The sequence below is a fragment of the Crotalus tigris genome, unplaced genomic scaffold, assembly GCF_016545835.1.
Source record: "Crotalus tigris isolate CLP2741 ecotype Arizona unplaced genomic scaffold, ASM1654583v1 scf7180000024359.8030256, whole genome shotgun sequence".
NCBI lineage: Eukaryota > Metazoa > Chordata > Lepidosauria > Squamata > Viperidae > Crotalus > Crotalus tigris.
The window spans coordinates 2,327,243-2,346,754 of NW_024100528.1; the positions used below are offsets into that span (position 1 = coordinate 2,327,243).

The 19,512-nt window shown below is 40.0% G+C and overlaps 1 protein-coding gene across 2 annotated transcripts in view; it reads right to left on the reverse strand.

Annotated features, from left to right (window-relative positions):
- CFAP44 (cilia and flagella associated protein 44) overlaps positions 1–19,512 on the reverse strand; it is a 65,690-nt gene that overhangs the window by 10,938 nt on the left and 35,240 nt on the right. For both annotated transcript variants that reach the window (XM_039327374.1, XM_039327375.1), the window contains exons 20-28: positions 19,019–19,074; positions 17,311–17,473; positions 15,527–15,657; positions 14,694–14,896; positions 12,727–12,916; positions 11,668–11,845; positions 6,937–7,452; positions 5,733–5,936; positions 4,193–4,388 (exon numbers count right to left, since the gene is read on the reverse strand). In XM_039327374.1, the coding sequence (XP_039183308.1) occupies positions 4,193–4,388; positions 5,733–5,936; positions 6,937–7,452; positions 11,668–11,845; positions 12,727–12,916; positions 14,694–14,896; positions 15,527–15,657; positions 17,311–17,473; positions 19,019–19,074 (1,837 nt within the window). The remainder of the gene's footprint in view (positions 1–4,192; positions 4,389–5,732; positions 5,937–6,936; positions 7,453–11,667; positions 11,846–12,726; positions 12,917–14,693; positions 14,897–15,526; positions 15,658–17,310; positions 17,474–19,018; positions 19,075–19,512) is intronic.

Sequence of the window (19,512 nt, forward strand, 5' to 3'; positions counted from 1 at the left end):
TGAAAGAATATGAAGAAGAAGGCCCGGTGGAGGATCCGATGGTGAGTGATCCCATAGTTCTGTTCACCATCCCCATAACATTAACGAGTCCGGTTACCGGGGAGTCAGGGTCATTTCAGGCATTGCTTGATACCGGGTGCACTAGGTGTCTGATTAGTAAGGAGGTGGTCCAGCAGATGAGTATTAGGGTGACCCGGTTAAAGTCTCCGATTCATTTCAAACAAGTAGATGGCTCCCTCTTGGGGGGAGCTCCGACCAACTGGGTGACGGAGCCTGTGAGGATGGAGATAGGTATTCACTGGGAGGTAATACGGTTTATAGTGCCTTCTATGTCCGAATCCATCATCCTTGGTCTAGCGTGGTTGGATAAATGGACCCCGAACATGTGGTGAGCAGATGGGTCCTGGCATTTAAGGCTTGCAGTAGGTCCCCAGCCACCCCATCCGGGTGTGCATAGTGAGGATAGGGCGGTTGAAGACTCGAAATCAGGGCTGGCTGGAGTGATCCTGGATATCCGGCGGTGTATAGTGATCTGGTAGCAGTTTTTAGCGAGCAAGAATGTAATAGTTTACCACCCCATCGGTCAACGGATTGCGCAATAGAAATTGTTCCTGGTGCGAGGTTGCTGAAACCCAGGATGTATCTGATGACATCTTCGGAGCTACAGGAAATGAGGAAATACATAGATGAAAATTTGGCCAGAGGCTTTATAGAACCAGCACGTTCCCGGATAGCAGCCCCGGTATTATTCCAAGGGAAAAAGGAAGGAGGATTAAGGTTATGTGTGGATTTTAGGGGTCTTAACGCTGTATGTATAGAACAGACATATCCCCTGCCATTGATGAAAGACCTCCTTGCCCATCTAGTTGCTGGGAAAATCTTCACGAAATTAGACCTTCGTGAAGCGTACTATAGGGTGAGGATTAAGAAAGGGGACGAGTGGAAGACAGCGTTTAATTGCCCGCTGGGCAGCTATCAATTTAAAGTGATGCCTTTCGGGTTTCAAGGGGCCCCAGCTGTATTCATGCAGCTTATTAACGAAGTTTTGCACGAACATCTGTACCGGGGTGTGCTGGTATATCTGGGCGATATACTCATCTATTCCCAAACATTGGAGGAGCATGTGAAGTTGGTGCGCACTGTGCTGAAAAAATTGTTAGACGCCCGGCTATATTGTAAGCTAACAAAGTGCGAATTTCACAAGGAGCGCATTGAATACCTAGGATTCCGAGTTTCAGCAGCCGGTATAGAGATGGATCCCAGTAAAGTAAGAACTGTATTAGAGTGGCAAGCCCCAAAGATCTGCCGTCAATTACGGCGGTTCTTGGGGTTTGCTAATTTCTATCGGCAATTTATTCCCTCTTTTGCTGATGTGGCACTCCCATTGACCCAGCTATTGCGTACCAAGCATATTGCAGGGAAACCCCGCCCGGGACAATCCTTGAACTGGACTGTTGCTTGTCAAAGAGCATTCGAGTCCTTAAAGACATTATTCGCTCAAGAACCTGTATTAGTACATCCTGATCCGGGGCGGCCGTTTGTTGTACAGGCCGATGCGAGCGACGTGGCAGTCGGAGCGGTATTATTGCAGCGTAATGACCAAGGTATTCTACAACCTTGCGCTTATACCTCCAAGAAGTTCACTGATACAGAAAGACGCTGGGCGGTATGGGAAAAGGAAGCGTTTGCCGTGAAATGGGCCCTGTCCACGTGGCGCCATTTGTTGGAGGGCGCACAGCATCCCTTTGAAGTGTGGACAGACCACAAGAATTTAACGGTCCTCCAGACACCGAGGAGATTAGCTCCCAAACATGTTCGTTGGGCGCAATATTTCCAACGATTTAGGTTTCATTTTAAAGTTGTTCCAGGAGGGAAGAATTTCTTAGCGGACGCACTCTCACGTCTGCCACAATACGACAGCAAAAAGGAAGAGGTGATCCAAGCTATCATGCCTTCTGGCAGTGTTGAAGTCATACGAGCAGATGCCTGCGAAAAAACGACAGCATTCGAGGATGAAGTAAAGTCTGCTTTGTTAAATGACTCTTGGTCACTAGCTAATCCTGGATTGTTGACCTACCGAGATGGTTTAGCCTGGCACGGTGATAGACTATACATTCCACAGCGGTTACGGGACCGAGTGTACCACCGGTGCCATGATTCCAAATTAGCAGGCCATTTTGGGTTTTTGAAAACATTACATTTGGCGAGACGGCAGTTCTGGTGGCCGAGTTTGCGGAAGGACATTGAAAGCTATGTGAAAGGGTGTCATATTTGTGCACAGGCGAAGGTAATTCCTAAAAAACCAATGGGATTACTCCAGTCAGTGTCTAATCCAACTCGGCCATGGCAGGACATTGGGATGGACTTTATAGTAGATTTACCAAATGTAAAAGGATATACAGTTATATGGACGGTAGTCGATTTATTTTCAAAGCAGGCCCATTTCATACCGTGTAAGGGACTACCATCGGCGAGGAAATTGGCTAAAATGTTCGTACACCAAGTGTTCCGACTGCATGGGGCGCCTCGCCGGATTATTTCGGACCGAGGTGTCCAATTTACAGCTCATTTTTGGCGGCAATTTCTGAGGTTTATTGGTACCACACAAGGGCTGAGTTCTGCATATCGCCCTTGTACTAATGGGGCGGCGGAGCGAGCCAATGCGGCTATAGAGAGATATCTCTGATGTTACGTGTCTTACCAACAGTCCAATTGGGTAGATTTGGTACCATTTGCGGAGATTGCGTATAACAATGCGGTACATAAAAGTACTGGCCTAACCCCATTCCAAGTGGTATATGGACATAATATTACTCCACTACCGGAAAGTAGAAACCGGGAAACCCAGGTCGGTCAACCAAATGAGTGGTTGTCGCGAGTAGGTAAGGTTTGGAATACAGTACGACACGCTCTGCAGCGGGCAGCTCAGACATCAAAGTATCAGGCAGATAAAGGTCGCAGAATGCCATTTCAATTACGGGTAGGCGACCTGGTATATTTGTCAACCAAGTATATTAAGTTGCAGGTGCCATGCAGAAAATTAGCACCAAAATACATCGGACCATTTCGTATACTCCAGATCCTCAATCCTGTAACGGTGAAGCTCCACTTACCGAAACTACTTGGTAAGATACACCCGGTTTTTCATGTAAGTTTGTTGAAACCCATGGGAGGACCGTCCCATGAGACACCCCCAGGACCTGTTACGCCAGGACGATATGAAATACAGGACATAATTGATTCGCGAGTAAGGGGGGGTAGACTCTATTATCTGATATTGTGGAAGGGATACCCTCTGTCCGAAGCCTCTTGGGTAGAAAAACACGATATATCCGCCCCTGATCTAATCCGTCGGTATCACAGAGCAGTACCACACAAACCAGGGGGTGACTAGAAAGGTTATTGTATGTGAACATTGGCATGATTAATCAATTTCCCATTTCTCACCTTCAGGGGGCCCTGTGGTGAGGGGGGCTGAATGTCAGACCCAGCGTGATACTTACCTTCCAAAGTCCAGAATGTTCCAGTTAACCCTGTGTTCCAGCCGAGTCCGGTAGCTTCGTGAGCTACATCGCCAACAGCGGCGGCCGAACGGGTCACATGAACATCCTATGTTGCCAGCACATAACCGGACAGAGGCTACATAGAAATGGAATATGGAGAAGCCGACTGCTGTTAAAACTGTTATGGCTTATGTTGCTGGAACCGTGACTCTGTGAATGATGGGAACTGGGACGCTGGGTCTGACAACACTTGGATACCGGGAGGGGGTATTATAGGAAGAGGTTGAGTGGGACATTAGGGATGAGAATGGCGTGAACGGAACGCATGGACTCAATGCAAGGTTTGAACATAAGTACTAGCTGGATCGGGGCGTGGACTCAATGTAAGGTTTGAACATAAGTACTAGCTGGATCGGGGCATAGGTAGGGTGGAGGACTATCACAAGGCAGGTATGGGGAGGGGGACAGGTGGATTCCAGATGACCAATTAACCGTCAATTGGGGTGTGTACTCTGGGTGTGGTGGAGGAATGTATTTAGGGCAATGAATGGAGCTTCGTTCCAGTGCTAACTTAGTTTCAACATAGTGAATAAAGCTTGTTGAATACTGCAACGTTCCTGTTTCCTGGCTTTCGCGAAGCGCGGTTAGGACGTTCTGTTAATAATCAAGAAACTATGCTTCTGACTTACCTCCTTCACCTTCCACTTCTTTCTTCTTAACACGTTTGATCTTCTTCTTGAGGACTTTAGTAAGGAATGCAGCAAACTTGTTATTTTCTCCCAAGGATGCTTGAAAAGTAGCATAGAGGATTTTTTCTCTTTCTTGGAGCTTTGTAATTTCTGTTTTTTTATTCTCTATTAGTGCAAGCCAGTCATTTAATTTGTTCTTTTATTTAAAAAAAATGAAAACAATAATGCTAATTAATATTGATGTCAGTATTAACAATATGATATACATAGAACTTGATTTAAATCATTAAGGTGAAAATGTCACTACTATTCTCTACCCAAAAATATTAACACAAGGAATGGGGAAATGGAACACATTCCTCCATCCTCGAATTATACTGTGAGAATTCTAGTCAGAATGCATTAAGGAAATAAATCCAGACAGCACTCCCATCTATACACTATCTCCATCTTTCCTGCCTCTATAATAGTGGTTCCCAACCTTTTTAATGCCGCAACCCCCAACCGGTCATAAGTCGTGGACTACTCAACCGGTCGTAAGTTGAGGACTACTCAACTGGTACAGCACTGTTTGCAGAATGGGACTTTTGGCGGGCTCAGCAGGGCAGAGACAGCCTGGACAATTCCTATTGGCTTTTGAAAGCCAATAGAATTAGACTCTATTCAAGAGAGTCTATTGTATTGGCTTTCAAAAGCCAATAGAATAAAAAGAAGTAGCACAGCTAAGGAAAAGGGGGAAAAAATGGCAACTGCGTTGTTTGGTGACCCCCGTGAAATGGTCGTTCGACCCAAATGGGGTCCTGACCCACAGGTTGAGAACCACTGCTCTATAAGAACAGCCTCTGTACATTGAATTTTCTGAATGGAAACCATGATGCTACAGATACACAGATTCACATCACACAATTATCTTTTGAAATAAGCAATCCTATATAAATATCATAAATAGTAGGAAACAAAAGAAATTAAACAAAAGAGAAAAGAAAAACACTTAAATCTACTTTATACAATGCCATTGGCTATATTTCTCTATCCTTTTCTGTCTTTCCAAACTGTTCTTGCTTCCAGCATGCCCATATACCAAATTATAAATCACTTTTTGTTCTTTAAACTTCTCACCTAATTCTTTTGAGAAACATATCAACTCCATCCAATCTTCCTGTCTACCTTTTCACTATTACTTTATGTTTTGCAATGCAGTCCTTATTCAGCTACCCAGAGTAGGTCTGAAGTTAGGTTGACACCAAAATCAAATCATATCAAATCAAACCAACCAACCAACCAACCAATCCTCTTTAAATTATCCATACAGATAATTTACTTTTGTGTTCATTCTACACCCACCTATACTAGAACCCTAGCTCTTCTTGTTTTACTAAACAAGTATTTGGTAAGTATCTCAAGTATTCCACTACCATTGTATTCAATTTAGTTTTATTTTTTCCTGACAAAATAATATTCTCTCAACAAAATACATTTTTGTAAGTATTACCTATCTTAACAATAGGTTAAGGCCTATATTAATGTATATATTACATACTTGCATTTCTTCTTCTTCGCTAACAAGGCTGTTGACACGTTCTTGGAGAATGTCCTCATGTTTTTCAAAATTCTTCAGGAGAAGCAGTTCTTCGAACCAAGTGATGTGGCGCAGATCAGCAGTTTTCATTAGTATGTCCAGTTTCATCTTTTGGTGACGGAGAAGACGAAGCTCAGCATCAAAGGTGATCATCAGCTCATCTATCTGAAAAGCAAGTAAAGAAAGAAATCATGGGAGAAAAACAATAATATAAATTAGACAACACACAATCTAAAAATTGTATTCTGTGAAGATAATAATTTCAAACAGTATTTGAATTTAATTGGGAGCCACCAATTAAAGATGGCTGAAAGATGGGTGGCTATATAAATGTTTTAAAATAAATATATTAATAAATATCATTTATATTGTATTTATTATTTGTATTTATTTATTTGAATTATGTTTATTACTTATATTTATTATCAAAGTATGGTCACCATGTGATGACTCTGGGAGGCTTACACTGATAAAAAGAATAAACCAATATGAAAACATATACACAATAAGAATAAAACACTATAAAATACAGTTAAAAGTAAAAAATGGGGATAACAAGTTGTTTAAAAAAGGTAAAAGTTGTTTAATTTGTCTGCAAACATATCATTCCAACTTGGCTTTTCTCAAGGAAAAATAATATAAGGGTTTCAGTTATTCTAAAACACAATCTAACTGATGTTTGATGCAGTATTACAAATTCTGTCAGGCTACTCACAAAATTGGTATAGGGCAGCCTTTCCCAATATGTTAAAGCCAGATTTGTACAATTTCAGCTATTGTAATCCTTGCCAGCATGCCTTTCTAATAATAAATACGGGTACTCCAACTGTATACATTTTAGGGAAGTTTGTGTTAAGACCAAATTTAGGAACTATTTAGTGTTGTTGATGTAATCCTACTTTCTGTCAGAAACTGAATTGCATAAATGTGAATATTGCATACAAAGACAAAACATGAATATTAACCTTCATTTCAAAATCTTATTAGAAATGGACTTGTTGCTGACATATTTTATAAGATATATTCATTTTATAATATTGTTTTAAACAATGTTTCAAAATATATACAATAAGTATTTCTATTGTAATATTTTAATTATGAGAAACAAAAATATAGAAACAGGAAATAATTTTACATGTATAATATCTTCAAAGCAACTTCTCACCCTCTTGATCAAAGTTTCCTGTAGATGAACATTTCTTATCTCCTCCCTCTGTCTGATTTCCAAATCCAGATCTGTTGGTTCTGCTGGCTCAAGCTCATATATTTTAGGTGGTGCCTCAGAAACTCCAGATGGTAGTCTCCCTGGCCTTAAACCTGCAATCCGACTAGTCTCTATTTCCTTGACTGAAAGACTATGAAGAAATCCTCCACCAAATCCTCCTAAACTTCCAGACTCTACAGAAGGAATCGATGCTGCTGCTATTTTTAACTTCGCTTGCTCTTCTGCTTCTTGTTTGAATTTCAAAAGCATGTCATGATCATACTGGAAATGTTTTTCTGGTGTCTCTTCTGGAAGTAGTTGAGGAACTGAAGGTATTGGCAGATATTTGGATGGATCCAGAGATGATTGTATATCTTTCAATTCTTGTACTACGCACTGAATCTCTTCTATAATAGCAACTTTAAGATCTCGGAGAGACACTATCCATTTGTTCATCATCAGTTTTTTCTCATGTATCTGCAAAGAAGAGAACAAGTCACTTTTATTAGGTAGCAAATGCTTTATTAGGTAGTTATTTCTTCCAAAGTGCAGTAATTTAAACCTAAATAATTAAAACACTATGCAAATGAAACCACTGTTGCTCTCAGTTATTTTTTACTGGATATCATAGAAAGTCAATGTACATAGGTGTTATATTTAATGCATTATTTTTTGTGATTTTTTGAGTGCCTTCAAGTCAGTTTTTGACTCCTGGTCACTGCATGGTCTAGTTCAGGGGTGTCAAACTGAATTTCATTGAAGGCCACATCAGCATTGTGGCTGCCCTCAAGGGGCCAGTATGTGTGGCTGGAATGGGTGTGGCCTACTGGGTGGGTGTGGACAGCTCAACATCATTCGCTTCAGGGGTGCCTGGGAAGGACTGGGGCAGATCTGAAGATCTCCGGCGGAGGAGGATGGGACTGGGGCAAGCACTGGGACATGGTCCCTCCCCCCTCCCCCCCTCTGTTCCTTCCTTTCTCCCTCCCACCCTCCATTCCTTCCTCCCTCCCTCCATTCTTTCCTCCTTTTGTTCATTTCTTCCTTCCTCTGTTCCTTCCTTCTTCCCTTCCACCCTCTATTCCTTCCTCCCTGTTCCTTCCTTTCTCCCTCCCTTTTTCCCCTCTCTTCCTCCCACTCTCCCTTCCTTCCTCCCTCCATTCCTTCTTCTCACCCTCCGTTCCTTTTTCCCTGTTCCTTCCTCTGTTCCTTCCTCCCTCCCTCCCTTTTTCCCTCCCTCTCTTCCTCCTTCCCACCCTCCCTCCCTTGTTCCTTCCTTCGCCTTCTCATCTTTTTCCTTCCCCTGTGCTCAGGAAGGGGGAGAGATTGCCAGCACTAATATGCTGCTGCTGGCCATTCCTAAGCCATGTGGGCAGGTGGGGGCAGTCCCGTTGCAAGGCATGCCTTGTGGCTTCGAGGCTGGAGGTGCTGGTAGGGGGGTGGCGCTGATCTACAACCTGGTTGCATCCATCAAAGCCAGAGCATGCTCAGCCTAAGATCCACTGAAACCAGCAAGGAACTGCCGCACCGCCTCTGTCCTGCCTCCCCAGGTGTGCACACAGGAGACGGTCAGTGCCGGCATCCTGATGAAGCCAGCCTGCAGGGCAAAACAGCCAGCAGGGACGCTGGACTCTACCTGCGCGTGCACCCAGGGGACAGAGTGGGGCTGCCCTGTGGATTTAAGGCTGAGTGCATTCTGGCGTTGATGGACACAACCAGGTTGTAGATCCGTGGGAACCCCCCACCACCACCACCTCCAGTATCTCAGCCACGAGGCTTTCCTTTCACTGGTACAGACCCCCCCACACATGGGGACCTGTTCTGGGAAGAGTGAAGGACCGGCCCACCGCACCTCGGCTCAGCGTCCATCAAAGCCAGAATGTGCTCAGCATTAAATCCATGGGGCAGTCCTGTGTCCTGGGTGTGTGCGCAAGCGGAGTCCGGCGTCCCTGCTGGCTGTCTTGTCCCGCAGGCTGACTTAATCTGGGATGCCGGCACTGGCTGTCTCATGTGCACACACCCTGGGGGGAGGGCAGAGGTGGTGAGGCAACTCCTTGCTGGTTCCAGTGGATCTTAGGTTAAGCGCATTCTGGCTTTGATGGATGTAACCAGATTGTAGATCAACGCCAACCCCCACACCAGCACCTCCAGCCTCACCGCCACGAGGCTTTCCTTTCACCAGTACAGACCCCCCCCCACATGCAGAATAGCAAGACGGGCAGCAACATGGCAGTGCTGGCAATCTCTCTCTTTCCCATCACCCCTTCTTGAGCATGGAGGAAGGAAAGAGATGAGAAGGAAGGAAGGAAGTATAGCGGAGAGGGGAATTGGGGGGGGGAATTGGCGCTGGTTGGGAGGCTTTGCCAGATCTCTGTGGATTTCGCAGAGATGTCAGGAGCTCTGTTGGCCTCCACGGTGGCTGGCAGCAGGGCGGGGCTCTTTGGGAGGGATATTTAAAGGGGAAGAGAAGATTGACTGGGGGAAGAAGATTTTACTTTCTCTTTTCCCAAGAGACAAGCCAAAAGGAGGGAGAGCGAGGTAGGAAGTTGGCGAAAAGGCTTTTTATTCTCTCTCCAGAAAATAAACTATACTTAATCTGTACTTAATTAAATAAGTAGGTATGGGTATACTTAAACATATAACTCAGTAATATGTAATATAAATAAAACATCTGAAGATGTTTCTTGGAATATTCATAGATAGGACTCATTAAACCTCACTCTTTGGAGAAAGGTGAATCCTCTTAAAATGAATATTATTTCTCAGATTAATTTATATTCTGAGAGAAATTCCTGTTCCAATATCGTAAATTCTTTGTTTAGAAAGGTTCTATGGAGTTTTTCAGCTCTGAAAAAATCTTTACAGGAAATGCAAATACCAATTAATGAGGGAGGATTCAGTTTTCTAAGTTTGGAGCTATATCATCGAGTTTATTTGTTGTCAAATACAGGAAGCCAACAATTTGTGTTAATTTTCCAATTTGGGCAACTTTGGAATAAACATATATAGTGGCTTTGGTTGAATGGACTGTATTAGGATCTAAACACAATAGAATTCTTGGTTCACTGGAAACAATTAGATCAATTAAAAAACTATGGAATGTAATAATCTTTTTTCCTATGTTAAACTGAATTTATGGGGAAACCTAACATTAAAATTTGAAAAAAAAATGGTGACATGGAAAAAATGCATGAAGGGGGATACTGACTTTGGACCAATTGATAGATGAGGATTTTTAACATATTTGTGCTAACAGACAAATATTATCTATCAGAGGTAACTCAGTGGCAATATTTACAGCTACAACAACTGTTAACAACATTGTTTAAACCAGCAGCAGTTGACTGCACTAGGTTTTCTAAGATACCCAGATACTAGAACTGGTTATATCTTTTAAAAATAAAAAGCCTACTACTGTATTAGTTTTTATAGATATTTGTTATCAATAAATCAATTTGATATGCATTAAAGATGAGTGGAATAAATAATTAGAGATTCTTATATTGCTTAGACACCATGGGAGAGTGTTTTTTTAACCTCCATAGCAAGAGGGTCAATGGACTTATACAACAAAAAATAATATTTAGAATTTATTGAACTCCATTATGTATGTATAGAAATATTTTGTTGGAAATGTAATAAGGACATTGCTGCTTTAAAACACATGTTTTTCCAGTACAATATTTACTAAGTTTGGGAGAAAGCCATGAATTACATAAATGTGAATATATGGGAAAAGGTAAATTTTTCAGAGAATAATGTTTTCTTGAATTACATCTCTAGTACATGGAATTTGACAACTAGGCAACATAAATGGATTCTCCATGCACTTACTACAGCTAAAAGACTAATGTTGCAACACTGGAAAGATAAGATCTGGTTTACTCAATGATTGAAGATCTGATCACATTTACTACTTAGGAGCTGATTGCCTACAGATAATAGACCTTGTATCAATAAGTATAATGAAATATCCTCAACTTACAAGCACATTAGGACAGGATTTTCCATCCTGTTGTTGTAGTGGTAAATTGAATTAGTTATAAAGGTAGACAAGATTTTTGGCAGTCATTAAGTGAAACACTGCAGTTGTTAAATGAATCACACAGTTAAGTAAATCCAACTTCCCTAATGGATTGGTTTTTTTGCCATTTCTTGCCAGAAATTGGCAAAAACCTCTCAAATCGTGATCATGTGACTGCAGGTTGCTGCAAGTGTTCATAAATGGAGCCAGTTGTTAAACTCCCAAATTGCAATCATGTGACTGTGAGGGTATCACAGTCATAAGTGCAAGTACAGGTCATGACTCACTTTTGCCAAGGGCATTGTAATTTAATAAGCATGATTATATAAGCATATTGGAAATGCAGATATACAAACAGTTGCAAAATGTTTGCATTAGATAATTATATATAAAATTGTAACTTTAATTGTAATATATACAGTATATTTAAATGTACTGATTTTTGTCTTTTTCATTGATTTTTTTTCATCACGTTATGGTTTTTTTTAATAATGTATTTTTGTTTTTCATTCCTGTGTCTTTTCCTGTTCCTGTTACTATATTAAGAGCAACAAAAATGTATGATAAAATAGTCAATAAACAGTTTAGTGCTACAGTTTAATTTCATCACAGTAAATGCCTTCTGGGAGAAGAAGAGAAATCATATGATTCAGATCAATTATTTTACTTACAGCTGCTTCTAAAGCTTGCAGCTGGCTTGTTTTTTTATCAGCATTCATTCTCATATGCTCAGGAATTTTGTAGTTAGTGGCAGTTTTTAATTTGAAGTCCCCCATGTTCTCTTGAGCTTCTTTGATATTTGCTACATCTTGAGGATCCTCATAGTTATCACTTGGTTTGCTTTTGAATCTGCCAAGTTACAATCAAATATTATATAATAATAATTTATCTCTTTTTATATTTTTCAGTCATCCAAGAAACAAACTACTGTAATTACTCAGTTCTTCTTAGGTCTATATGAAAACATATTGATGTTCAAAGCAGAAAATAGTTGAAGGTATTCACGTATTTGTATAATCTACTGCCATGAGTCTGTCAGCACCATGGAAATGACAAGAGAAATTCCAATGAAGCCTGTATGGACAAACCTTTCAGTTGGTCAAATTCTGTTTTATTGGAACTAACTGTTCTAACTCAAAATCTATTATCATCCAAAATATACAGCCTGATGTGATACATCCTATAGGGTGCTTAGATGCAACATCCAGCCCAATATAGGTCTTTAACCAGAGCCAAAGACTTCTCTATGATTTCACACACTCATTTTTAATTTATGTTAACCCAAAATGTTGGCCATTTTTCATTAGAGTGACAGAAATAACCATAAAGCACTTTTCAAACTTTGTTAAAAACTTTGATTGTTTCTTATTTAACTAAGCTTTTAGTGGTGATTTTAACAATTACACACTTGGCATTTACTTATAATTTATTGTGTCTTATTGCTATTGTTTTTAATTATAAGCCACTCAGGGTAACATATATAAATCTAACTAATAAAAAACAATCTAAATACCAGAGATTAGCTACATTTGGAGCTGTGTTGAAACAGAATGCTTTCCAATCCTTGTGCTCCAGATCAAATCACTTCGGATCTAATTACCAGGATAGGAAAGACTGTATTTTGATATTATTATACACAATAAATAATTCAAAAACAATTCCTACTTTAAAAAACATGTTTTTAATCATGCCCCAAAGAGAATATTATGCTTATGTCATGATTGACTCACAATTTATCCCACTCCATCTTTCTTTTTTGGATTTTAGCTTTGGCTTTGTCTGCTTTTTCAATGATTTTCCTAAGTTTTTCCATTCGATTTTCAACAATACGGCTTGCTGCTGTATGAGGTTGGGATTTTTTCCTTATTCTATCAGTTTCTGGTTCTTCATCAATGGCAGCCTGGGCTGTAAGTATTGCTTCTGTACAAATATATTTTTAAAAGAATATAAGGTGCTTTTGTAGGCATTCCCCCAAACAAGATACCATTTTAGCATTATTTTACATGTTATGGGGTTTTTCTTTGAACTCATCTTAAAAATAAATCAACCAAAAGCATACTGATTCTACAAAACTAAGGTCATATTATAACTAGATTTCCATTACTGCTTTCTCTATTTCAGAGATAGTACTGTCTGGGTTTTGTGTCCTTTACAGAACAGAACTCTGGAGAATTTGTAGATTTTTATAATATATACTAGACAATCCATTGCCTGTTGGGTCATTATTTCAGAGATATTTCCTTACCTAAACATGATGACCATGGTTGGTTAAAAAAAAAAAACAACAGTGGGATTGGAAGCAACTTCAGACTTCCCTGGAAGCTTTGAGTTCCCATTGAGTTTCCTTGTGGAAAGCTATCAGCGAACAACAGTAACAAATCTTCCTTCCTTCCCTCCTCCCTTCCTTCCTTGCAAGACATGTTGCACAAGAGGTGCTGCGCAGGTCAGGGAAGGCACACTGGGGGGGTACAGTGGGTCAAGGAGGGTGTATGGGGAAGTGCAGGAGATGCTTTATTGATCAGGGAAGACATGCTGGAGTGCAGTATGAATTGGGCAAGTCATGTGAGGGTGGCACAGGTCAAGGAAGCATGTGGGGATGGCATGGGCCAGGAAGAGAAAGCAGAGTTCTTCCTCCCTGTGCCTCCATTACTCTTTCCTGTTCCTCCCATCCTCCCATCCATCCATCCATCCATCCATCCATCCATCCATCCATCCTAACCCCTTCCCTTTCCTTTCTAGCAGGCAGGTAGGTAGCCCACCGGCTTGCAAAGCATCCCATCGGCTTGCAAACATTTTGCGCAGAGACTGGAAGCTTCTGGGTGCTGTGATCTCATGTGATTTCAGGCACCTGTCCTCTTTTACAGAGAATGGCAGCCTGAAGTTGCGCAAGATCATGGCGCCCAGAAGTTTTCAGTCTCCGCACAAAACATTAGCAAGTCAATGGGATGCTTTGAGGCAGCGCAATTTCGCTGCCCCAAAGCCTCCCGTCGCCATGCAAACACTTTTTGTGTCGAGACTGGAAGCCTTTGGGGGAGACTCACCTAGGCTGCCCGCCACTCCAGTAGCGGCATGCAGCCTTGGTGAGTCAGAGAAGAAGAGCAGGGTGTGCTTGTCTCACTGTCCCTGCTCTGCTTTTGGAGCTCTGGGAACAGACACAGAAACTGTGGCAGAGAGGTTGGAGAGGAGAGCTTGCTCGCTAGATCTTCGCAAGGTGATCCTCACAGGCCCAGTGCCTCTGGAGGCCCAGCGGGGGGGAGGGGGGAATAGGTAGGGCGACTGTTGCAGTGTCTCTGGGGTCATTCGTAAGGGCAAACAATTGCCATGTTGCTGCAACATTTGTAACCTCGGGACTTTGCTGTAAGTACTTGGGGGGGTTATGTCACAACTTCGAACAGTCGCTATGTGAATTGTTGTAACTGAAGGATTACCTGTAGGAGCCATAACTTGTTATCTTAATTCACATTTGTAGGAAGTAACTAACATTAATCAAGGTTTGAAGAAATACTAAATGTTGAAATGTGTAGTTAATACTCCTACATGAGAAACTACATTCTAAGCAATGTTAGAGAAAAGTTGCAGGACAGAGCAAAGATACCTTCTGACAAAACTTCTGCTGATACAGACCCATGAAAAAGAATGCAAGGTATTGAGTTCATTATGATTGCAGTATTTCTGCCACACTTTTATAAATCCTTACTAATATCTCTTTGGCTTTCTTTTCTTTGCTCTCCTTCTTTTCCTTTCCGTTCATATTTACTTATTCTCTTTTTCCCTGGGTGAATTTGTTTTCTGGCTCTGTAAAAACTCTCTGATATTGCCAGTAGTCTGTATGTGGAGATTCGGTGAGTACTTCTCATGGCACAGACCACAATGGTGTCATATTCCAAGTTGCCCCGGTATCTGTAGGACCACAGCAAAGATAGCAATCTTGTTTTGGGCTCTTTACATATTTAAGCAATCTTAGGTGTATCAATTTAACAGTACACTAAATAACAAAGGTATACCCAGAGAACCCAAAATCATGTGTTTCCAAAAGCTCAAGTTGTAATATCCAGAGATTTCCAATTCTAGTATTGTTACCAAAATATTACAGTGTCAATGTGATGAAAGGTACAATTATTAAACACGCAAGTGAACGTTAATCATACTGACTATATTTAATTTTAAGTAAATGTAAATTTAATTTAATTTTTAGTAAGATTTCATTTATTTTTTATTTATTTTATTTCATTTTATTTATATGGCTGCTCATCTAGCAACACCAACTCTTGGTTGCTAATACAGGTTAAGTATCAGTACAAATTACAGAATAACAGAAAGCAAATAATAAAACAAAACCATCTTCTATTGCTTGGAGTATATCCTCCAATGCCTTTCAAAACTGATCAGTTGGTTGATTGGTGTTGTTATTAAGGTTTATATCCCATCTTTGGTACCAAACAGTATACATGATGCCCCCTTCTTTTTTCTTAGCAGAAAAATCTTAGGAAATAAAAACATCTCAGAACAAGAAAATAAAATGGTCCTTACCGTTCCTGTACTTTTCGCAACCCAATGCGATGTTTTTCCTGTTCCCAGGCCAGCTCTCTCATTACGTGCCTAATAGTTTTTGCAGTCGTTCTGTCCATTTCTGCACGAATTCTCCGATCCATTTCAAATTGCTGTGAATTGTAAAAGATAAAATCGTATTTGTTTGCCATGTTCTAGTTTATCTTGATGGAAAGCATGCGCTGTTTTGGCTCTTGATTTTGTAAGCAAACCTGAGATGCCAGAGTGGGCAACTATAAGAAATTTAAGTAAATAAATACATCTGAAAACTTTTTATTTTTGCTTTACTGTGCATACATACCCAGAATACAAAGTTTGAGCTACTGTATATGCAATATCAGAGAAAGAAATCTTCTGTCCCAGGATATTCACTTAACACTCTGTGACTCTGTGAAGATGCTTCTACATTTCAAATTTCCATTTATATTCTGTATTGCATCCATCCATTGTATATCAGTCCCCCTTTTCTTTCACCGGGTGTATCAAGTATGACATCCTTTTACATTTTTAAAAACTTTGATAGATCTTAAGTTAAAAATCAGACTCTTTGGCATCTTAAACCCTTAAATGTATTAATATATATTCGTCAGGCTTTGCTTTAGATATATGTTCTTCAGTTTGGTAGTTATATGGTTTTCTTGTTATCTAATAAGAACAGTCAATAGTAACGGAAGATGGGTGTTATGATCCACACCACTGAAAGATCCATGCTAGGGAAGACTGCTTTGTAGATCAAAAGCTCACACAAATGATTCATTAATGCATAATAAATGAACAGCAGTCTTTCGACACTATTGTTGTGTTCTTTGCATTTTTTGGAGTCCTGAGAGGTTCTAGATGTTCTGTTATAGGGTTTAGGTTTATTTGGCAAAGATACTTATTCACTGGCTGCCATATTTCATCTCTTGCTTTAATCAAACTATACCTACTAAATTTTCTCTACAGTAGCTCATTAAATGCTTGCATTTCCAAGCCACAAATAAATAGATTCTCTTAGCTTCCTGCCCTACTGTCCTGAAAGAAAATCCACATTTTTAACACATTTGGAAAGACCACCAGGGTTGGAGCATTTGAATTTCAGGAATTCTGTTTCAGAAGAGAGGTACAGTAACAAACATACTTTCCTAGGTCCCATCTGATAGCATTCTTTAATTGAAGGAACCCAGAGTATGCTCACCCTGTCAGATCCCTTGAGATAAGCAGAAATAATTAGAGAAAAGTCTACCCTTTGCTATGAAGGGCTTTGCATGTGATAACCAGCATTCTGGATATCTAAAGGAAGCCAATGATATTCTCCCATTATAATTGTTACATATTAAGGTAACAATCAAGGTATTAAGGTATCCATGCCACAACATTCTGGATCAGCTGCATTTTCTGAGTGTTTTTAAGGGCTATCCCATGTTGAACACATTGTAATAATCAAGATGGGAATGAGCAGGACTTCTGATCTAAAAATGGATCCAGCTGGTGTCCAATAAAAATTTGTGCAAAGGTCTTTGTTGGCACAGTTGCCTTTGAGCAAGGGCCAAGTATAAAATACCCAAGTTGTACACCTATTATATCTGGGTATGGAACAAAACTGAACAACTTTGTCCAACAATACTAAGATTGGTTGTTTTATGTATGCTAAAAAGTAATTTAAGCAGTTAGAACATACAATGGAACCCAACAATAAAAAATAAATGCTAATTCATCATAAAACTCAAGGTACAACCCCACATTAATCCTTATTCCCCATGAAGAAAAGAAATCAATATACATACTTCTCTAGGGAGCTGCATGTGTTTGGGCAATTCACTATTGATCTGGAGCAATTCCTGAAACTCCTGCCTGAATAAAATCAGTTCTTTTCTCTTCAAATATTTCTTATATTCTGCACTTCTCATTATCTGATCATATTCTCTTTTTTGCTTGGCATTCTCAATACTAGAAATGTGAGAAAAATATGAAATGGAGCCAGAACAATTACTCTTTCCCAGAACCAACATACAGTGAAATTATGAAGCTTGACTAAAGAAAAGCAGTGTGTTTCATTAGATTGAAGGGAGTCTATAATTATGTTGAATGGAATCTTTTGGATAAGGACCTATTTATTTAATACATTGTAGAAACAAAAAATATTTTTATATAGCATTGATTAAGCTGGGCATTAACACATGAACTTAGTTAACATAATTAAATGTTTGCAATAATGGGGAATATCTATAGCTTGGGTGTAGGATGATGGTAAAGGTGGGACAACGTGGGACCACGTGGGACAAACATATCAATTGAAAACCAGAATCCATGAACATCAACTGGCAGTCAATTGCTGTGATCCCAGATCCCTAATCTCTACCCACACTGACACAAACAGCACCAATTTGATTGAAGAAATAGAAAAATCATCGGCCACACTACCATCCACCATGCACACAAGTTTATCGAAGCTTGGCACTCCACAAGCAATTCCATCAACAGACACATCAACCTACAAACTCTCACAAACCCCTTAGAATTCAAATTCAAATCAACTGCACAATCAACCAGCAATGGCACTGATCCTCAACTAATCCATGCAATTCCCCCCAACCTGCACTTCACCTCCCAATGACCCTCACCTGCATTGACCTATCACAAACCCCATCACAAAACCCTCACCTGACGTGACCCTCACCTGACATGACTTCCCCATCACAAGACCTACTGACCACACAAAGCCCTTATAAGCAGAAGAACACTGACACTGACATCCCCTAAATTCTGCTGAAGATGTTACCTAGCCTGGTAACAAAATGTTTGGAAACCAACCCACAAGCTTGGAGAATGAACCTCTATCTTCATAATTAAATATGACTGTAGAAGACCACTGAGCCCAAAGAATGGAAGAAAAGAGGTCTCCAAGTAGCATTTTGAATCTTCATGCTCTGGCCCTTCCTTCTAGGCCAGAGACTTGGTAGTCTCTTGGGGAAGCATCTTACTTGGCATCTGTCCACAAACCTTGGCATTGGAGAGAAATAGGACTCTCATAGCCTGTACTGTATTTCTTGCAATTAAATAGTCAAAATATAAAAGTAGAAGCTCTACAATGTTACTTTCTGGCCATATACTGTAGTGTATGGGTATGTGGCCAAAAAATTTGCATTTCCCCTTCCATCCTTGATCCACACTTACGTTTTTAAGAAGATAAAATCTAAAAAAAAATCTCATATTTTTAATATTAAAATGCAAATGTTCAAAATTATAAATGTAGAGCTACTGAGATCACTAGATAGTATCTTCAGAGAAAATTGCAAAGGAAAGTATAATGCTCCAGAAAAATGTAGGAACTCTAGGCAGGAGTCATAAATGCCACTAAAATTACTTTATTAAAGTCAGATTCATTTGGAAATGTATTTGTTTCTCAAGGGATTGATTAAAAATAAAAATAAGCATAAAAGAAAGCTAGTTTTTCAAAAATAAAGCTTAATGTCTCACTTTTAGTAACCTTACCTGTAGGCATATATATCCTCAATATCATCTGCTACTTTCTCTTTGTCAAGACCACTCTGCAGAAGAATAAAATTAAATAATCAACGCTCTTTCTATATGTGGCATGGATTCAACTAAAGCTCAGATGGAATTCCAGATAACTTCTCACAATGTTTTATAAATCATAGCATTTTTTCTAATAATCTTCTCTTCCCACTTTCAAAGCAAGCTAATATATATAGGTAGTCCTTGACCTACAATTGGTTGTTTAATAATTGTTCATAGTTATGATGGACTTCAAAAAAGTTAGTTATGAATGACTAACTGCCTACCCCCACCCCCCAGCAGTCATGACTGCATTCCAGGAAATGGGCAATTGGCTTACTTTGTGACCGGCTGCAATGTTCCATTGTCATATGACTGTGATTTGAGGGTTTTGCTGTTTTCCACAGGACTTCCTGTGTGTATGTATATATTTACTTGTGTGTCTGCCTGTCTTCCCTCCATCCCACCCT